Source organism: Callithrix jacchus, chromosome 7 (genome assembly GCF_049354715.1).
Source record: "Callithrix jacchus isolate 240 chromosome 7, calJac240_pri, whole genome shotgun sequence".
NCBI classification, from domain to species: domain Eukaryota; kingdom Metazoa; phylum Chordata; class Mammalia; order Primates; family Cebidae; genus Callithrix; species Callithrix jacchus.
Genome location: NC_133508.1, coordinates 83,717,828 through 83,738,759, shown reverse-complemented (window position 1 = coordinate 83,738,759; position 20,932 = coordinate 83,717,828). Strand labels below are relative to the sequence as shown.

The 20,932-nt window shown below is 39.7% G+C and overlaps 2 protein-coding genes across 5 annotated transcripts in view; one reads left to right on the top strand and one right to left on the bottom strand.

Annotated features, from left to right (window-relative positions):
- LOC100387637 (cytochrome P450 4A11-like) overlaps positions 1-13,150 on the top strand; it is an 82,890-nt gene extending 69,740 nt beyond the window's left edge. For all 3 annotated transcript variants that reach the window (XM_078331659.1, XM_078331660.1, XM_078331658.1), the window contains exon 9: positions 13,013-13,150. The gene's annotated coding sequence lies outside the window, so the exon portion shown is untranslated. The remainder of the gene's footprint in view (positions 1-13,012) is intronic.
- The window catches only part of CYP4X1 (cytochrome P450 family 4 subfamily X member 1), a 266,175-nt gene that overhangs the window by 2,575 nt on the left and 242,668 nt on the right, over positions 1-20,932 (bottom strand). For both annotated transcript variants that reach the window (XM_054259317.2, XM_002750786.6), the window contains 8 exons: positions 18,846-18,987; positions 17,616-17,660; positions 15,876-16,003; positions 13,323-13,450; positions 13,085-13,239; positions 11,209-11,315; positions 10,447-10,637; positions 1,838-1,971 (listed from right to left, as the gene is read on the bottom strand). In XM_054259317.2, the coding sequence (XP_054115292.1) occupies positions 1,838-1,971; positions 10,447-10,637; positions 11,209-11,315; positions 13,085-13,239; positions 13,323-13,450; positions 15,876-16,003; positions 17,616-17,660; positions 18,846-18,969 (1,012 nt within the window). In that variant the 5' untranslated portion in view covers positions 18,970-18,987. The remainder of the gene's footprint in view (positions 1-1,837; positions 1,972-10,446; positions 10,638-11,208; positions 11,316-13,084; positions 13,240-13,322; positions 13,451-15,875; positions 16,004-17,615; positions 17,661-18,845; positions 18,988-20,932) is intronic.

Genomic DNA, 20,932 nt, shown 5'->3' with positions numbered 1-20,932 from the left:
CGCCTGACAATCCTCTGCCTGCTGTAGCTGATGACACCAGTGAGGAACTCATATGAAGACACAGCTTGGGTTGGCACCTTAGCTTTCCACACAACAGTTTACTTAATTCATGATTCTGTCTTAAGTAGCTGTTGGTGTCATATTAAAGTGATAAACCATGCTTATGTTTTCTGCTAGGTTTGAAAGTTACTCAAATATTTGGGTTTTGTTTTTGTTTAGAGTCAGGGTCTGGCTCTGTCACTCAGGCTGGAGAGCAGTGTGAGCATAGCTCACATTAACCTTGAACTTCTGAACTCAAGTGATCCTCCTGCCTCAGTCCCCCAAATAGGCAGGAATACACGCATGCAACACCACGCCTGGCTATATACATTTTTTTTTTTAAAGACAAGGTCTCACTATGTTGCCCAGGCTAGTTAGTCTCAGACTCCTAACCTCAAGCAATCCCCCAACCTTGGCCTCACAAAATATTGGGATTATAGGCGCCAGTCACTGTGCCTGGCCTAAATACCTGCTAATGGACTGTTAAGCACCTCCTGAAGACAATTTGGTATAAACAGAATGGGCCAGGCGCAGTGGCTCACACCTGTAATCCCAGCACTTCAGGAGGCCGAGGTGGGCTGGTCTCGAGGTCAGGAGCTTGAGTCCAGCCTGGCCAGCATGGTGAAACCCAATCTCTACTAAAAATACAAAATTAGCAGGGTATGGTGGTGTATGCCTGTTATTTCAGCTACTCAAGAGGCTGAGGCAGGAGAATTGCTTGAACCTGGGAGGTCGACGTTGCAGTGAGCCGAGATCAGGCATTGCACCTTGGCCTGGGCGACAGAGCAAGACTCTGTCTCAAAAAAAAAAAAAAAAGCAGAGAACTGTTATTCCATCATGCAGATATGAAGATCCAGTGACACATTTCCATTGGTGCTGTTCATATATAGAAAGTGTAGAATTCTGGCAAATATCCATGTTGTTTGGTAATAAAAAATGTAGAAAACAAAGGAGAGAGAATTTGAGGATTATTTGGTTTCCAGAAATAAATCTAGTAAATTAGTTCTGGGTCTGTCAGCAAAGTTACAGTAACAGGCTGTAGGTGTTTGCTACAAGCAATCCTGTTGGCTTGTTTCCTAAGACATGAAGTAATAGAAAAGGAAAGGAAAACATGTCTCACATGACCCCTCTGCTTCCTATAAGCCCTGCTCAGAAAGCTGTGTTGTTCTGAAGAGCTCTAGGCTCTAGACTCAGGGCCTCTACACGAGTTCTAGCTCTGCTCACATCAGTTAACCTCATCTACACATTGGAGCTCCCTCTGGATTTTAGGTCACATCAAAAGTATTTAAAAGTGTTTAGAAAACTGTAAATAACTGCATAAGTGTATGGTAACATCACATTCCAAAGGGAAAAATGAGACAATGGGTTTGAAGACTGTACATAAACTATTAAATGTTGTACACTTATAAGGGTGATATTAAGATGATGAGGCCAAAGATCCCCGTTGGTCTTTCACATGAAGATAGTGGTGCTCATTTTCCATGAAGTTTCAGTTGAGTCTCAAAGTCAGCCAAACAAAGATTATCTTAGAAATGTCTTCCCACAATGGAAGAGACCCTGGGCTGGGATTCCAGAGACATGGATTCTGGGCCTACCTTTGGTGCAACTGGTTATTCATTGAAATTCACATCTGATCAAAGCATTATCCTCTGAGCTCCTCATAGGTGATTAAACCTAAACCACATGTTAGCATTATCTTTTAACTTCACCAAGTGCTAAGAGACTCACTAGTCATTGTCACTCAGGTCCCAAAGATCCCACAGCCTCTAGGAACTGCTTAGGAAAAGAATGTAAAGACCTGCAGGCAATGTGCATCCATCTGGGAAGGTAAGCGGCTTGCTGAGATCTCTGGAAATGGATGGGACTGCAGGAATCAATCGGAATGTCTCGTTGATGCACATTGTGGTGTACGACATTTCACCCAGCTGGTCCCTGTGAGGATGAGGGAGGGAAGGGACTCAGATATCATAACCAGTTTATTTTTTTCTGTTTTATGCTTATTCCTGGTAATTACCACCCTGAGGTTAAATCCATTTTGCAACTGGTGTATGTAACAGAATGTTAAAATGGGACTCTCTGCCTCAGGATGAGCTGAGGTCCCAGAGTTGGAGGAACCAAAAAGATGTATCATATATCCTTATTATAAACTGAGCTGCTAAACTACCAGGAAAACATTTGCTATGGAGAGTTCTGAAACCCAGTTTTGCAACTCTTAGCTCATATATGAAGTAATAATGCATAAAAATGGCTAAGGATTGAAGAGGAGAAGCTTAAGAATTTCAAGAGAAAAATTAAAGTATTGTGGGAATGCCAGAGTATCATGGAGAAGGAAGGGTGCTTCTCCCATCTTAAACAACAAGAGTTTTCAGGAGGATCACTTAGATGATCTGACTTGTGCTCCTTGGAGTTTGGGGAATACAGTACTTATGTGAAAGGCTGTAACTCAGAAGAGACAGAGAGGCAGAGGAGAACAGCAGAGGCAAGGCAAGGATGTGCAACTATGTCCTTGAACCAATGAACTGGCAAGAGGGAGAGCGCTGGAATCAGCTTGAAAAAAACTTCCTAAGGACAAAAATTCTCTTGTCCCTTGAATTACCACTGGAAAGTTCCAGTGAGAGAGTCTCCAAGAAAGGGAGTGTCCCCTTGAGAGAAAGGGAAGTGTGGTATATCCACCAAGCCCTTTGGCATGATCACAGTAGAACCAGCCGTTTCTATCTAAAACCATTCCTGGAAGAGTCAGAAACAGCAGCTACTGGGTATTAGGGATCAGTAAGAATAAGTCAAGCATAAACCCCTTGCCCACTTCTGGCTTCTAGACCCAAAGAAGTACCACACTGGAATGGAAAGAAAAGCTCCTAGTGGATATGTATTTGAAAGTTTCATTACTACACTGGGCCAGATAGTTTAATGACTGACATAAGACTGTTCTTATGATTTAAATGAATGAGAACTCTATGAGACTCACTCAGGATTTTGCCCCAGAGATAAAAAGAACTTGCTCCACAAAGCAAGTTTAAAGTTTACGAGTGGAAGAAGAATAAAGCTTTTTTTAAAATTTGCACCCTAGCTAGTCAGATTGTTTCAATAAAATGACTGCCTATATTTAGTCTGTTTGTCTTTGTGTTTTTATGTTTTTCTGACTTCTTATTTTGAATGCAGGCTTTGGTCATTAGGTACTGTGAAATTTTAATTTTCATTTCTTTCTTCCCCAAGCTCAGGATAAAAAAAGAGTAATTCTGCTTACGCTGGCACTTTGCATAATTTTTAAAAATTTTGTTCGTTTCAATCATGGAACAAAAAGAAGAGAGAAATTTTAACCTAACACAGAAATGAGCTGATAAGGAGCCAAAAGGGGAAGTTGAACAACTTTCTGGCTTTCTCAGAAATTTCTCTTTGTAGTGTAGTTTTATTACCTGTCTAAAAGAATTATAAATTATCAGAATGCCACATGTAAATTTCATTAAACAGAGCTATAAGTACATATTATCAAGTAAAAATATTTTTTCTCTATAATATTATTGCCATTCTCTCATTAAAATGAAATATACCTAATAAATCTTCTGGACTTTGTTTTCTCCCTAGAAAGGACTTTTAAAAATTGTTTTCACATTTAAGCCAAATGAGAATGAGAAAAGTCAATATTTGAGTTGTGTAAATATCTACTCTAATCAACATCAAAATATCTAATTCATGTTGGAATGTGATATACAATGTTTACAAATTTAATGAATGACTAAAAGTGATTACTTAGCAAGATGAGAGAAGAGGAGGTCCCCCACTTGGATCCCCCTACAGGTATAATAATTTCATAGCTGGGCCGGGTGCGGTGGCTCAAGTCTGTAATCCCAGCTACTCGGGAGGCTGAGGCAGGAGAATTGCCTGAACCCTGGAGGCGGAGGTTGCAGTGAGCCAAGATCGCGCCATTGCACTCCAGCCTGGGTAACAAGAGCGAAACTCCGTTTCAAAAAATAATACTAATAATTTCATAGCTATTTATAAAGTGCCTTTGTGGGAGCCTTGGGATTTAGGTAGGAGTACTTGAAACACTCGTGGAGCCTAAGAGGGATTTTGAGAGGGCAGAACTGTACTCAGGTGGGAGACTTGCCAACTCTGATCTTGCTCCAGACCCTGAAATGGCACTATCTCCCTCCCGGCTCAGTTATAGCTCTGTTTGGCTTGGTCCTACTACTGAAACCATTGACCAAGGGGCCCAGCAGGATTCAAGCCCATCAGTGCCTCAGGAGACAGGTCTGTCCACCTTGATCTCAGCTTTGGATTCAGAAATGCCCCTCTAACTCAGTTCCAGCCCCTGAGCTGTGGTCTGTGATCTGTCCTGCTCACAACAACCCAGAGGGAGAGACACATTTCCCCAAACAACCTGGTCAGACTTGACAACCCTGGTCCCCCAGTAGGCCCTGAAATAGCACTTCATCTTAGCCCAAGCTCCACTCAACTGTGGTCTAAGAGCAGTTTTACCTGGCCAGAAACCTGCTGGGTGACATGCCTGTCTGTGTCCCCGAGGTAGACTTGAAAACCTTGGCCCCAAATCAGATTCTGATATGTCCCTGAGAAGCAGTGTTAGCCCCTCTCAGCTGTGACTTGAGAGTAGTCCTGCCCACAAAGGAACTGGTGGGGAGACACACCTGTCAGTGCCCCAGCAGGCTGATCCACTGACATCACTGGAAGGTGCATGTGTGAGGGGTTGAATTTTGACAAATACAATGACAGATCTGAATAATTCAGTAAAGACCTTAAACAGCAGACTCAATCATGAAGAAGAAAGAATCAGTGAACTCAAAGACAAGTCATTTGAAATTATCAATCAAAGAAACAACAACAAAAACAAAAAAGAATAAAATAAAGAAAACCTAAGGGACTTATGGGATACCATCAAACATACAAATATACAAATTATAGGGATTACAGAAGAAGAAAGAAAGTTGAAGAAATATTATTTTAAAAACACCAGCTGAAAATGTTCCAAATATTGGAAAGGATATGAACACTCAGGTTTATGAAGATCAAAGGACTCTAAGTTAAGACCAAACCAAATGAAAATAAATGGAGGCACATTATATCAAATTGTCAAAAGTAAATGAAAGACAAAGAAAGAATCTAGAAAGCAGTAAGAGAAGGGACTCATCACATACAAGAGATGACAATAAGGTTATGAGAAGAATTATCAGAAGAAATCTTGCAAGCTAGGAGGGAGTAGAATGAGACATTCAAAAAGCTGAAGAAAAAGAAAAAACCTGCTAATCAAGAATACCATATCTGGCAAAGTTATCTTTCAAAACAAAGGAGAGATAAAAACATCTCCAGATAAACAAAAGTTGAGGGTGTTCATTATTACCAGACTCACCTAAAAAATGCTGATGTGGATTCTCCAACTTGAAATAAAAGAATACTAATTAACAACATGAAAATTGAAAATAAAAATTTCACTGGTAAAGGTAAATACATAGTCAATTTAGAATACCCTAATAATGTAGTGGTGGTATGTTAATTACTTCTATCTCTAGCATAGAGAATCAATATTGTGAAAATGGCCATACTGCCAAAAGTAATTTATAGATTCAGTGCTATCCCATCAAGCTACCATCGACTTTCTTCACTGAATTAGAGAAAGCTACTTTAAATTTCATATGGAACCAAAAAAGAGCCTGTATAGCCAAGATAATTCTAAGCAAAAAGAACAAAGCTGAAGGCATCAAGCTACCTGACTTCAAACTATACTACAAGGCTACAGTAACCAAAATAACATGGTACTGGTATCAAAACAGATATATAGACCAATAGAAGAGAACAGAGGCCTCAGACATAATGCCGAACATCTACAACCATCTAATCTTTGAGTAACCTGACAAAAAAAGCAATGCAGAAAGGATTTCCTAGTCAATAAATGGTGCTGGAAAAACTGGCTAGCCATATGCAGAAAACTGAAACTGGATGACTTCCTTAAACCTCACACAAAAATTAATTCAAGATGGATTAAACATAAGACCTAAAATCATAAAAGCCCTAGAAGAAAACCTAGGCAATACCATTCAGGGCATAGGCATGGGCAAAGACTTCATAACTAAAACACCAAAAGCAATGGCAACACAAGCCAAAATTGACAAATGGGACCTAATTAAACAAAAAAGCTTCTGCACAGCAAAAAGTAGGAACACTTTCACATTGTTGGTGGTAGTGTAAATTAGTTCAAACATTGTGGAAGACAGTGGTGATTTCTCAAAATCTAAAACCATTTGACCCAGCAGTCTCATTACTGGGTATATAGCCAAAGGATTATAACTCATTCTATTAAAAAGACACATGCACACATATGTTTACTGCAGCACTGTTCACAATAGCAAAGACTTGGAACCCACCCAAATGCCCATCAATGATAGACTGGATAAAGAAAATGTGGCACATATATACCATGGAATACTATGCTGCCATAAAACAGGATGAGTTCATGTCCTTTGTAGGATGTGGATGAAGCTGGAAACCATCATTCTGAGCAAACTAACACAAGAACAGATAACCAAACACCACATATTCTCTCTCATAAGTGGGAGTTGAACAATGAGAACACATGGACACAGGGAGGAGAACATCACACACTGGGGCCTGTTGGGGGGTGAGGGGCTAGGGGAAGGATAGCATTAGGAGAAATACCTAATGTAGATGACAGATTGAGGGGTGCAGCAAACCATCATGGCATGTGTATACCTATATAACAAACCCACATGTTCTGCACATGTATCCGAGAACTTAAACTATAATTAAAAATTTTTAAAAAGTGATATATATATAAATAATGGAATACTAATTCACCATAGGAAAGATGGATATCTTGTCATTTATGACAACATAGATGAATTTGGAGGACATTATGCTAAGTGAAATAAGCCAGGCACAGAAAGACAATTCCACATAATCTCACATGTGGAATCTAAAACATCAAACTCATAGAGGCAGAGAGTAGAATAGCAGTTACCAGGGGCTGTGGGAGAATGGGGGATTACAGGGAATTAATCAAAATATACGAAATTTCAGTCAGACAGAAGGAATAAGTATAGGAGATGCATTGAACAATATGTGATTGGAATTAATAACAATTTGTATACTTGAAAATTGCTAAGAGGGTAGATTTTAAATGTCCTCACCACAAAAAAAATGGTAAGTATGAGTTAATGGACATGTCCATTGATAGATTAAGTCGTTCTACAATGAATACATTTATCAAAAGATCATATTGTATGCCATGTATACACACATACATAACACATATATGCACAATTTTTGTCACTTAAAAAAATTAAAAATGATCGCTCAACTTTGTATTTTGTGCTATAGAGATTAAACCTTTAGTTTACGCTAGGAAAGTACTTCTATTTTCTTATAAAATTAGATCTCTACTATACCTTTATAATGGCAAATTTGGTTTTACCAATGTTCCAATTAAGCTGACTTTTGCATGGGAAATATGGCGTTTTTTTATCTAGTCATGCAGCTGAGTTGTTCATAGCATTTATATTTTTCTGTCCCTTTGACCAGACTATGTCAGGAACATATTTTATCTTTGCAAACAGCATTACCTGGGCTTTATTAACAGAAAGATATGCTTAAAGTCTAGCAAAATAGAGATGACATTTTCCACCTGGCTAACTCTTACTCAACCTGTAATAGTCAGGTTAAGTGTCATATACCCAAGGAAGTCTCCTTGAGCTCCCATGCCAGGGTAGGTACCTGTGTCTTTGTGCCAGCACATATCGCTATCATTAACTTGTCATGCTGTGCTGCAATATGGAAGTCTATCTCCTGCCTCCTATATTAGACCACTGAGGACAGGGCCCACAATAAATCGTAGTCATTAAGAAAATGTCAGAGAGATCCAAGATGGCTGATCGCTAACAGTTCGGGATTGTAGCTCCCAGTGAAAGCGCAGAGAATGAGAGGACGCCAATCTTTCAGACGAATTTTTGTCGCTCACGGACCAGAATATTCCCAGTGAAGGCGCCCCACGGGTCGCCAGCGTGACTCTTGTGACCAGTGCAGCAGTTTTGCTGGCGCCTCGGCGTGGCAGCTCTTCATGCAGAGTAAATGGGAGGAGATTCCCGGGCAAAAGAGCACCATCAGTCTTATTGCTGCTGTTTTGGCCGGCGCAGTGGGTTGCTCGGATTCCAGCGCTGGAAATCAATAAACTGGGCGTCCACTCAGAAACCCAACTATAAAGGCGGTAGTTGTAAAGACGACAGATGGATAAATTTATAACAAAGGGAAGAAACCAGCCTAAAAAGGCCGAGAATACCCAAAATCAGAACCCCTCTCCCTCTACAGAGGATTACAGTTCCTCATCAGCAATGGAACAAGCCCTGATGGAAAAGGACTGTGTGCCATTATCAGAAGTAGGCTTCAGAAGGTGGATGATAAGAAACTTCTGGGAGTTAAAAGAACTTGTTCTAACCCAATGTAAAGAAACTAAGAACTTTGAAAAAAGGTTTGACAAAATGCTAACAAGAATAGACAATATAGAGAGGAATATAAATGAACTAACGAAGTTGAAAAACACAACACAAAAACTTAGCGAAATATGCACAAGTTTGAATAGCCGAATTGATCAAGCAGAAGAAAGGATATCAGACCTACTTAATGAAATAAAATGAGAAGACAAGAATAGAGAAAAAAGGATAAAAAGGAATGAGCAAAGTCTCCAAGAAATATGGGACTATGTGAAAAGACCTAATTTACGTTTGATAGGTGTACCTGAATATGACGAAGAGAATGAATCCAAGCTGGAAAATACTCTTCAGGATATTATTCAGGAAAACTTTCCAAATCCAGCAAAGCAGCACAATATTCAACCCCAGATAATACAGAGAACACCACAAAGATATTCCTCAAGAAGAGCAACCCCAAGGCACATAATCGTTAGATTCACCAGGGTTGAAATGAAGGAGAAAATACTAAGGGCAGCCAGAGAGAAAGGTCAGGTTACCCGCAAAGGGAAGCCTATTAGACTTACAGCAGATCTCTCAGCAGAAACCCTACAAGCCAGAAGAGAGTGGGGGCCGATATTCAACATGCTTAAAGAACAGAACTTTCAGCCCAGAATTTCATATCCTGCCAAACTAAGCTTCACAATTGAAGGAAAAATAAAATCTTTTATGAACAAGCAAGTACTCAGAGATTTTATTACCACCAGGTCGGCTTTACAAGAGCTTCTGAAAGAAGCATTATACATAGAAAGGAACAACCAGTATTAGCCTTTCTAAAAATATACCAAAAAGTAAAGAGCATCAACATAAAGAAGAATTTACATCAACGAATGGATAAAATAGCCAGTTAACATCAAATGGCAGTAACCCTAAATTTAAGTCAACTAAATACCCCAATCAAAAGATATAGCCAAAACCTAACGATATGCTACATCCAGACCCATTTCACATCCAAAGATACATAAAGACTCAAAACAAAGGGATGGAGAAAGATTTACCAACCAAATGGAGAGCAAAAATAAATAAATAAAAAGTAGGAGTTGCAATTCTCGCATCTGATAAAATAGATTTCAAAGCAACAAAGATATAGTGGTAAAAGGATCAATGCAACAATAAGAGCTAACAATCCTAACACCCAGATACATAAGACTCATAAAGAGATTTAGACTCAATGAGACAGAAAATTAATAAGGATATCCAGGACTTGAACTCAGATCTGGAACAAGTAAACTCAATAAATATTTATAGAGCTCTCCATTTTAAATACACAAAATATACATTCTCCACCTTAAATACCCAAAATATTGATTGGCCATTATTCATACCCATTTGTAGAATAAAGCTACATTCCCATTTTCTCTCCCTCTTTTTCTTCCTCTTTCAAAAAAATATGTCTCAGTATTTAAAATGTCCTCAGTACATATTTGCTAACGTCAACTATAGTATATATCATCCAATATTATGTTTGAAGTCTAAAATCAATCCTGAGGAATAAAATTCATGACAAGAGGATGGGAGAAGACATCTACAATGAACCTTAAATAATGCAGCTAATCATTCAGCTCTCTCAGAAGAGGAGCTCCACTTGAACCTTATCACTTAAGTTCTAAGTGCCAACATAGGGATCAAGTCCTCATTTCCAATGCATCAGAGCCAAGGTGAAATAAAGAAATAAGATATTTCACACACCATTGACTAGAAAATCGATGACAGACAATTTATGGATGAATAAACTTTTTTTTTCAAAAGAGAAGAGAATAATTTTGAGCTCTTTTCAGAAAGAACGGAGAAGTAGCCTACTTCTGCTGTTTCCACCTACACATATCCTGAGGCACTAGTCACTAAGGTACCAGGGCAAAAAATAGAGCAAAATCTCAGAGGGAAAACTAGGATGAAAACTTTAGGTTTTAGCTCTTACCAGGTAATAGAAGACCCATCCCCCAGGATGCCCCTGACCTCCTCCCGGCATCTCTCTTGATGCTCAGGGTTCTGAGCCAGGCAGTAAAGGACCCAGGAGATGCTCGCTGCCACAGAGTCATGTCCTGCCAACAAGAACGTGCTGACTTCGGAGTGTACATCAGTATCTGAGAAGCTGCTACCATTTTCATCCTAGGAAATACAATACATATATTTTAATTAAAGTATCAGTTTATAAATGTTTGGAGATATGATCACAATAATGATTTTAGGGGAAAAATAAGAGTTTCAAATAGGGGTTTAAATTTTAATTCAGTTCAGTAAATATGTGCTATAAGCCATATTCTGCCCAAAGTATAAAGGAGAACCAAGGTTAGATAAGAAAAGCAGGCCTTGCAAAGAGGGCCTTCAATCAGCAGGCCCTAGAAATTCTCTTCAAACTCCCAGATTTCCCAGGACCTTATCATCACAATTTTATATGTTTATCCATGTGACAATTTTTTCATGATCCCCTGAAATCCATATATCCATATGACATCCCCAAATCTTGTCAAATCCTTCATTTAGTCTTTACTGATCCTCCTCTAGTGACAGAGTTGCAGAATTTTTTGTCTCAAATTGCATGAAGCCACTCATCAATTCAAAGTATGGTTAAATTTAATCAATCAGTTTTATTTTTGTCTCCCCATCCCATTCCCACTTACCCACCTAATAAGATAATTAACTAGCCACTTGAGCAGGCTTAGAAATTTAGATGATTTACCTTGGCAGAAAGGACAATATCCAGAAAATCCTGGTACTTCCTCTTCTGAGTGTTATCCTGCTTCACCCCAGTCTGGAGGGATTTCTTTCTATCCTGGATTATCGTATCTGGGCAGAAAAATAATTTCCAATTACCAAAGTGACAGCAAAGTCAAATAAATTATGAATTAACCCATGGTTAATGTATAGATTCAAATCTTGCCTGATTTCCAGATGTTTAAAGAGGTCTTATTTTCACAGATGGTTTATTTTCCCCATGAAAGGGACTTTTGACCAAAGCTCCAAAGATAAATAACACAGATCAAAACCACAGTTTCTATCAGTATGTGGGCAATAAAATTAAGATGATTTCAAGTTTAGATGCAAGTGACCCATCATTATTTACTTCCTCAGTCTAATATTTTATTTTCATGAAAAAGTTATTAAATAAAATGAAATAAAATAGAAGACAGGCAAAGAAATGCTGATATATTTATAATTGAAGGAACTGAAAGAAAAAACGAAAACTTTGGAACAGAGGTAATATTTATATAGTATTTTTTAAATTTCAACTTTTATTTTAGACACAAGGGTACATGTACAGGTTTGTTACATGGGTAATAGGAGAACTCTCTGTACTTTCTGCCCAATTTTTCTGCAAACCTAAAACTTTTCTAAAAGTAAAATCTATTAAAGTTGAAAAAACCCCACAAAATCTCCTTAATTGAAACACTGTGATTTTAGTACATTGGCAAATAGACCAATGGAATACAAAAGAATATCCAAATATACGCTCATCCAAAATAGATACAAGTACACATTTCTATTTGGAATGTGATAAAGATGATTATTTTAAATCACTTGAAAAGATAAACTTTTAAATAATGATAATGATGATGGGACAACTGGATATCCATTTGGTAAAATTAGATCAATACCTCACACCATATATAGGAATAAACTCTAAATGGAGTTTAGATCTCTGATCTAAAAGCAAAAAGAATGAAATCATACAAGCACCACAAGACATAAATAATTTTCTCTACAACCTGGGTACAGGGTTCTCAACTGGGGGCAACTTTGGCCCTGTGGACATTCAGTAACATCTGGAGTTACTTTTGGTTGCCACAGCTATCAGAGCTCTCCTACATTGAGTGGGTAGATGTCAGGGATGTAGCTAAACATCCTACAATGCACAGGTCTTGACAAGGGCTTATCTAATCCAAGAAGCCATTAGTGCCAAGGGTTGAGAAACCCTGGAATAGAGAATGGCTTTTTGTGATTACTAGAAGTCCAGATGCAATAAAACAAAATATTGATAAATCTGACTACATAAAAATAAATAATTTTCAAAAGTTAGCCAGGTGTGGTGGTGGGTGCTATAATCCCAGCTACTCAGAAGACTGAGATAGGAGAAATGCTTGAACCCAGGAAGTGGAGGTTGCAGTGAGTTGAGATTGTACCACTGCACTCCAGCCTGGGCAACAGAAAGAAATGCCATCTCAAAAAAAAAAGGAAAAGGTTTTACTTTAAAGTTTTGAATACGTATACTTAGTACATACTATATACTACTTAGCATATATTTATATACTTAGTATATACTAAATAGTATATACTGCATACTTAGTATATAGTAAATCGTATATACTGCATACTTAGTATATAGTAAATAGTATATACTATATGCTATAGTATATAAAAATTCTGGTAAGACTTACTGCTATGGTTGAAGCGAAGTCTTCTAAAGAACTCAGTCAAATTTCTTTGGAGAAGTGTCTATATTAAGGTCCATTAATAACAAATATTCTTTCTCTTGTCATATTAAGGTTTATCCCTCTAGACAGACACAGTACAATCATGACTGCGAATGGATGTGGGCAACCAAACCTAACAAATACCTGTGTACTGATACAGCACTTGGTTTAACTTCTGGAAGCGGTGGCCCTGAGGGCTGAGTTTGAAAATTATGTCACTGTGATGCAAGAAACTGTACAAGCGTTGAAATACAATTCTGCTGACTTCAAAAATAGCTTTTTCATAAGGATCATGGGTGCTAGAAGAGAAAGTTGAGATAACGTGTTAATAAACAACTTAGAAAATGGGAGGAAATATGTTTTTTGCTCTCCCACCACTGACCTGTTTGTCTGGCAGTTGGTCTCTTTGCTGAAAGTGCATTTCATGATTATATCCAGAGACATCAAGTTGATGTGCTTATAAACCTCCACGGTTGTGTCCCGAGTGCTGCAAACCTTCTCCCACTTATCCTGGCATAGGAGGTCAAGATCGACATCATCACCACCACCATGACCAAACTGCCTTCATTTGAAGGCTTCTGCCTAGCCTTGCCTTTATGATCCAAGGGAGGCAAACCTGACCCAGCAGGAATGAAAAGGTCACATGAGTGAATAAGCCATGTGCTTACACAGGGCATGAGGAAGGGAAAAAATGCCCAGCAGAGTGAGAAGGAGCACGGAGAAAACTGCATATATGGTAAATGGCTGAGTTAAGCATTTGTGACTTTTCAATTATTACCATAACTCTACTTTCATATAGACCAGAGTTCCATTAAAACAGACAATCATTAGTACAAGACGCATAATTACAAGGGGTTTACCCCAGGGCTTCCTCCATCTTCAATTCCAAACTTGCTAGATGCCCTGCCACTGCTCTCAACCACCATAAGCACCTTTAAAATAAACTCAGAACATTTTCAAAAACATTTTGGATTCAAAAGTGGTAAACAGAGAGCAAGTATGGAGAGGAGCTGCTACAGGGAGCTGGCTCCCAGTGAAGCCCGACCTGGCTTAACTTCCACACAAAGAGACCTACTCATACTGCTTGAAATGCATTGCCTGACATTTAAAAATTGTGACAAAGTCCCTGGTTGAATATTTGCCATAATAATCATACTTTGTGTAAAAATTAAAATAAATTGAAATTGTAAAAGTTCAGGTTGACTGACAGATCTTAAGCACCTAGCACCTAGCTCAAGATCTATCTGTCAACCTGAACTTTCAAAATTTCAGGGACTTGGTACCAACCACAAAGGCAAAGAGAATTTTTAAAACTTTTCACCAAATGCCATTCTTTAGTCAAAGAATCTTTATCTAGGCTATGTGAGTTTTACTGAGAACAAATAGTGAATTTAGAAGAAATGAGAGCAAGCAGGAGGCTTCCATGCTTGAGAAACTCTGGAATGATTCAACAGAGGAAGGAAGTTGTAAGAAAAATCCCAGAGAAATATGTGGCTGAGAAATGAGTGGAGAAGAAAGTGCCCCAAAAAATGGAGAGAAAACTCCGATGCAATCACGGGAGGATTTGAAATTGTGCTGCAGCTGAACAGCACTAGAATCAGAAAAAGTTGCTCTCCTCTCTCGTTAGCTTGCACCGCACAGTCTCTGGGTCTCTGCCCTGAGAACTCATACTGTTGTTTTTAACCACAATCCTGGCCGACTTTGGGTTCAAACTGCTTCTGTAAGTTTGGCTGAGAACCCAGTCATTGAGCTGGTAATAGTGGTTTGCATGGGAAGAGGGATAGGTTTGCACATGAAGTGGGAGGAAAACTTTGCCTTTGTTTGTGGTGTTTGAAGTGTTTATGATGAAACTGTATTAGTGAATTACTTGTCTGATTTCAAAAAAAAATACGACTTAAAAATTCAAACCACTGTATATTTAGAGTTTTGGAATAGAACTTATTTATAAATCAGAGACCACTCACAGGCATGTTTCTCTACAATGCCTTTATGATTCCTTGAAAGGTGCAGGTCAAGACCTAATGATCCTCTACCATTTACAAGAAGAAATTCATATCTGCAACTTTAATACAGACATTCTCTTTTCCTTGGTCCTTTATAGCCATTGGGCAAGTCCATGATAATCTCCAAACCTTTTTCCATGCTGACTGACCCTGCCTTGAATACTCTCATCCATACTGTCTACATATTCAAGTCCAGCTTGATTTGAGTTTCCGCTGAATTTGAAGCTGTTATAGCTCCTCCTGCCATCTTTACCTGTCACCTTGTGGAGGTTAATGCAGCTCCATCTTGGAAGCTAATCTGCCATCTTGAGTTCCAATTAACTCTAGTTCTGGGAAAGCTCTGAGATTTTCAGTTGATCTGCTGTTCACTGCATCAGAGCATGTACTTACCATAAATCTTGCCCTTAGGGCAAATTCTTACTACTAATAATTTCCTCTGAAGCACGTGTGCCCCTCCCCGTGGTCCCCTGGGTTGGAGGGTAATGGTTCAGGGATCCATCATCTTGTCTCATAACTGTGTGAAACAGCCATGGTTTTTCTTTGAAAGCCTCTATTAAATGTTTCTTTATAAGAAACTGTCAGCCTTTTTCTTCAGCCTCTCAGTTTCCTCAGACTTTGGGGTAGGTTTGTACAGACCTGCACTCCATGAAACAAACCTATAGCACTTACTATCTGTCACCATTTGGTACTTGATTTATTGCCATAAAATCTCAAAACATATCCATGACAGAGGACCAGATCTTCTTTTTATTAATATTATCACCCAAATAACATAACAAGTTTTTACAGACACCTATTGCTCAATGAGTACTTGTACATTGGTTAAGTTTTTAGAAACTGATTTTTTTATTTTCATGATCTATGAAACATATACCTAATACTGTCCACTGAGCATTTTGCAAGGCACCAGAGTACTTTCCCCCTTCACTTACCAGCATCGTTTTCACAGAATGAGTCATCACCTCGATGTATGCTTTCAGGATGTTAAAATGGAATGCAGGAGTTAGTAGGCGACGATGCTGGAACCACTTGGGTCCGTCTAGAGCCACTAGTCCTTTTCCTTGAGAAAGAAAAGGCAGAAAACCTTATGCTATTTCATTAGATGAGATGAGGAGCACAGGCAGCATGGAGTAACCATGACCCACAGGCAGTCATGAAATAGTGGAATATCCAAGTAGTGCTCATATTAAAATACAATGCCTCTTAATAGATGAAGGCGAATTTAGAAGCTTACTTCTGGGATGGACGTATTTAATATTGTGAGAAAGAGTTTCAAAGTCTAATAAGTTTCAAAGCCTGATAAGATGAGAAGGTTAATCATGTAATCACCAGTTACTATCTATGTAGTAACTGAATAAGTGACTTAACCTTCCTGAGGTTTAGTTTTCTCAACAATGAACTATGATACTAAATACCTATTTCCATGTGTTGCTACGTAGATTAACTGAAAGTGCATACATAAGGTAGCCAACCTACTCCCTAGCTCACACTAGAAACACAGCAAATGAATTCCTTTCCTTTCCACTCCAAACCAATCCATAAACTATATGATGGGCATAAATTCACAAGGAACCTATGACAAGAACATCCACTCTGTCCCCTGATACTCCCACCTTGAGCCCTGGTCTGTGAATGATGCTGCGTGGAAATACTTATAAGGCAAATGCTTCACAATCTTCTACTGCCAGACTGATCATTAGGATTTGGCTTTAAAGGACTTTAAAGTTTATTAGCACATAATCGATACCACTCACTGAGTGCTTACAACATGCCAGACCCGTGATACATAATCTGTCACTTGTACAATGTTGGCTGTTTCATTTACTGTTAAACATATGTATTTCATTTAATTCTCATAACAGCCCCGCAATGTGACTCTCATCCTTATTGTCAAAGATGAGGAAACTGAGACATGGAGAGAGTAAATGACTTCCCCAAAATGCTATTTATCTAGTCCGTGCAGGAGGGGGCAAGATTCAAATCTGACTGGTTCCTAATACAAGCCTATATTCTTTTCTTTAATTCATGTTTTGTCTAACATAAATACCAATTATGTGATTAAAGAGCTTAATTTATCTGCTGACGGAATATTGCCAATCTCTAGAGCAAAATTTTACTGACTTGCATGTGGAAATACGGGAACTCCAAAAAGAAAGGAAAACATCCAAGAAAACACAACAGAAGGATAAAGAAAACAAGAATAGGGATGGAGAGACTGCAGTGTGTGTGTGTGTGTGTGTTGGGAGTGGAGAGAGTTTTGCTTTGTCACCTAATCTGGAGTGCAATGGTGCTCTTTAGGCTTACTGAAACCTCTGCCTCCTGGGTTCAAGTGATCTTCCTGCCTCGGTCTCCCAAAGTGCTGGGAAAACAGGTATGAGCCACTGTGCCAGGCCGAGATTGTAGTTTTAAAGAGAGATGGGACTGATTCACATATCTGCTGCCTTGAGAATATGACTCTTGGGGAGAGAAATGAATGAAGAAGCTTCCTGGGAAGTGGTGTTGTGTTGACTTTAGAGCTGCCCTTGAATCTTTCCCCTAGATAACTTTCAGTGTTGCTCCACCTTATACTCTTAATGCTTCTGAATTCAGATTTGATTTCCCTGGGCATGCTCTACTATGGAAAGGGGACTTTGAATGAGAGTGGGTCATAACTCTCATTTGCACATACATACCAATAAGAGGAGATAAGAATTTCTGTACATACTGGGACTTGGGGTCTGCAGAGTCAAACAGAGGAAACAAAAGACATCATTAGAGGGAGCATTCATTATCAGTTCACGTTGGTGACAGTTTTTCTGCATTTTCCTGCACCAACCACAAATAGTGAGCAAAAGAGAGCCCAGGGCTTACTTCCTGCTGCCTTTGGCAGCCTGGGGAAAGACCTGTGTTAGTTTTGGTTCAGTTTCAGAGAACAGCAAGCCCTAAGAGGCAGACATGTACACAAACCCTGATTCTTCCCGTTTACACTTCCTTCAGCAGAAACGGAGTTTGCCGGAAGGTTGCAATGTTTCCATAACTATAGCTGAGACAACATATATCCTTTATGGAAGGCAAATTAAGGATCAGAGCAGATGCCAGCAGACACCAGGTACTGAGGTGCCAATGCCTCTTGGTGTTTTTGTGAACCCCAAAGTGGAGGTGTTCTACTGTTCTTGTCCTTAACAGGTGAACATGAGACAAATCAGAGCAGGGGACTGGAAACATGGAGATAGTCGGGGCAAGGCTCTTTTCTTTTATTAGGTTTTATTGGGAGTGGTGGATACAATGGCACAGGAAAGTCTGGAATATAAAAACCTTCATTTTACAAAGTTGACAGGGAAAGAACTGGACATTTTAGTATTATGCTATAAAATGATCCACAATGAAAGCCTTAAACAAGGATTGGGTGGGGGAGGTAGATGACTCATACCTGAAAACTATGTAGTTGAGAAACACGTGAGGAAAACTAAAGTTTGGATCACAACCGAGAGGTTTGGTGAGTAAATTAATGATCTAGCATTCAGGCTTACATACTGAACCAGCAGAAGTGGACTTACTGCTGATTCTCCACCCTCTTGAGACTGATCCTCGAGACAAGGGGTAGGAGTGGGAAGTGTTCCTGACACTGAAGTCATAAAGCCCAGAGAGGCCAAGGGAACCCTTTCTTGGCAAGCCTGGTAATGCCAGCTGGGCTTTAGGTTACACTAACCTCAACGTGCCCATGCAGTCCTGAACAAGACAAGAGACTGGGGAGGACATGAGAATCGCCTTCTGTATTGGTAGGAAACCTGTCACCTCTCCACACTTGCTCTTGTGTCTCTTAAAGACCCAAAACTAAACTTCACTTTGGAATACTGCCTGTGGGGTTTTGTGCATTTCACTTCTAGGAGGAATAGGTCCCAGAGATTTGCCCCTCTTCTTACCTGTTCTGTTCAGAACTGTCTTTGCATAGTCTGGGTCACAGATATAAAAAAATGCCTGAAAAGGCCCAATCCACAAAGGGAAGGCACGAGGGTATTTTTCAATAATTTCCTCAAGCTTCTCCATGTTATCATCCTGAATAAACTGCAATGAAAAAAGTAAAAATAATTAGAGAGCCAGCCAGGCTGGACCTATCCCCTCTTATAGACACAAGCTGAGATCAGGGCCTGAGAAGGTCACAAAAGCAGAGGAGCCTGAGACTTTACTGGAAGTGAATTAATGTACTTTGTTGGGACTTCTAAGCTTGGGGGATAATTCTCTAAACAAAGTTAGTGTATTTATCTTCTCAATATTAATATAGGCTGTACCCCCAGACCAAGTCACTGTTGAATGACATTTACTGTGAACTCCCATCCCAGTAGAGAGTAAGCCGAGACACTCTCTGCCCCATTTGCCAACATCACACACTCAGATTGGAGTGGGATCTGGAAGCTAAAAATGATGTATTTCCTGAGTGGGAAACTAACAGTTACTAAATGTGGCATGACCCTACATCAGCTCACCATTTCTTCTCCCTGTTCCTCTCTAATAATGCATCAGTGATTCTTTCTCATGACTTAGTAGTAAATGCGTCTCTAAAAAATTGCCAACTCTATCTACAAAGGAAATCCAAATTCTCCCCCTACCAACAGAAGGCCCATTTACACAGATGTGTGAAGCTTAAAGCCAACTCAAATACAAAACTTACCTTTCAACATTTACAAATGAGAGTGTAAATACTACCATCAGAGAAGGACTTTGCGTTTAGAAACAGATTAGTAATGGCTCACCTGAATCATTTCTCTAATCACAGAAAACAAGATTCATTTACATTTGCTTCTTGTGTAAAGTGGAGGCCACCTGCATGTGTGTGTTTTGGTGTGCACATCTATACATGAGCATGGTGGTGGGAATCCCCAGCTAGAAAGTAATCTTAAGGCTGCCAGATTTGTCTTCCTGTGAGCAATCACACGGTATCTGCTGCATGATTGTTTGTTCTCATCCTCAGGAGAGGTGGACTACTCTGGCTCCCTTTTTTCTCTGTTATCGTTCAGCAATTTTAACCCATGAAGTGTTTGTTCTCTTGATAGTTAAGGCCACTGAAAGGTCGAGACTCTTGAAATCTAGTTTCTAAAATATTGCACTCTGTTTTGCTAATGTTGCCATAGCCAAGCCAGTAACAAGCACCCACTGACTATCCAGAGTAGTGTTTTTCAACAATGTGAATATTTTAGGTTTATTCATTCACAATCTACAGACAAACAAGTATTTATTGAGTGTCTGTCACATGTACCAGTTGGTAAAGGTACAGAAAAATATAGGAAAGATAAGGCCTCTGCCCTCCTGGAAATTATAAACTAATATGACAATTGTTTAGGTCAAAAATTTTCATAAACACTCCAGCCACATAAAGAATTTCATGGAAAAGGGAGACCCGGAAGATGGCAGGGTAGGAGCAGCTCGGGGTTGCGGCTCTCAGTGAAGGCGCAGAGGGTGAGTTCAGGCCGCATTTTCAAACAGATCTTTGTTGCCCACAGAACGGGGGGGATTCCCAAGTGTAGGAGAGACACAGAACGCCGGCGTGGCTGTTTTGGCCAGTGCTGCCATTTCGGCCGGCGCCGCAGCGCAACGGCACTTGCAGCACAGCGGCACTCTGCACAAGGCGCACTGGTCTGGATGCCCTGTTAAACCAGCAATCTGAGATTTGGGAGGGCAGATTAGCATATCCATCTGATTGAATGGGACTTGGACAGTGAGCCAAACCAGGAGATTCCCGGGAGGCAACATTTGAGCCGGCGCAGTGGGTCGCTGCACGGGAAATTGCACGGACTCCAGTCCCATATCAGCAGGCGACTGAAATACCTGGGAGAGAGTCAACCATTCAACTTAGGAAAGGGAAAAAGAGGGGCTCTGAGGTGGCGAGCCAGGTGACCAGGCTCGGCAGGTCCCACCCCCACACGGACAAGCAGGGCAAGAATTCGATATGCTCGGGGTTGAGAGTTTCACTGCGGACACAACTGAGCCCGAGACGGTGCATCTTGGTGGGGGA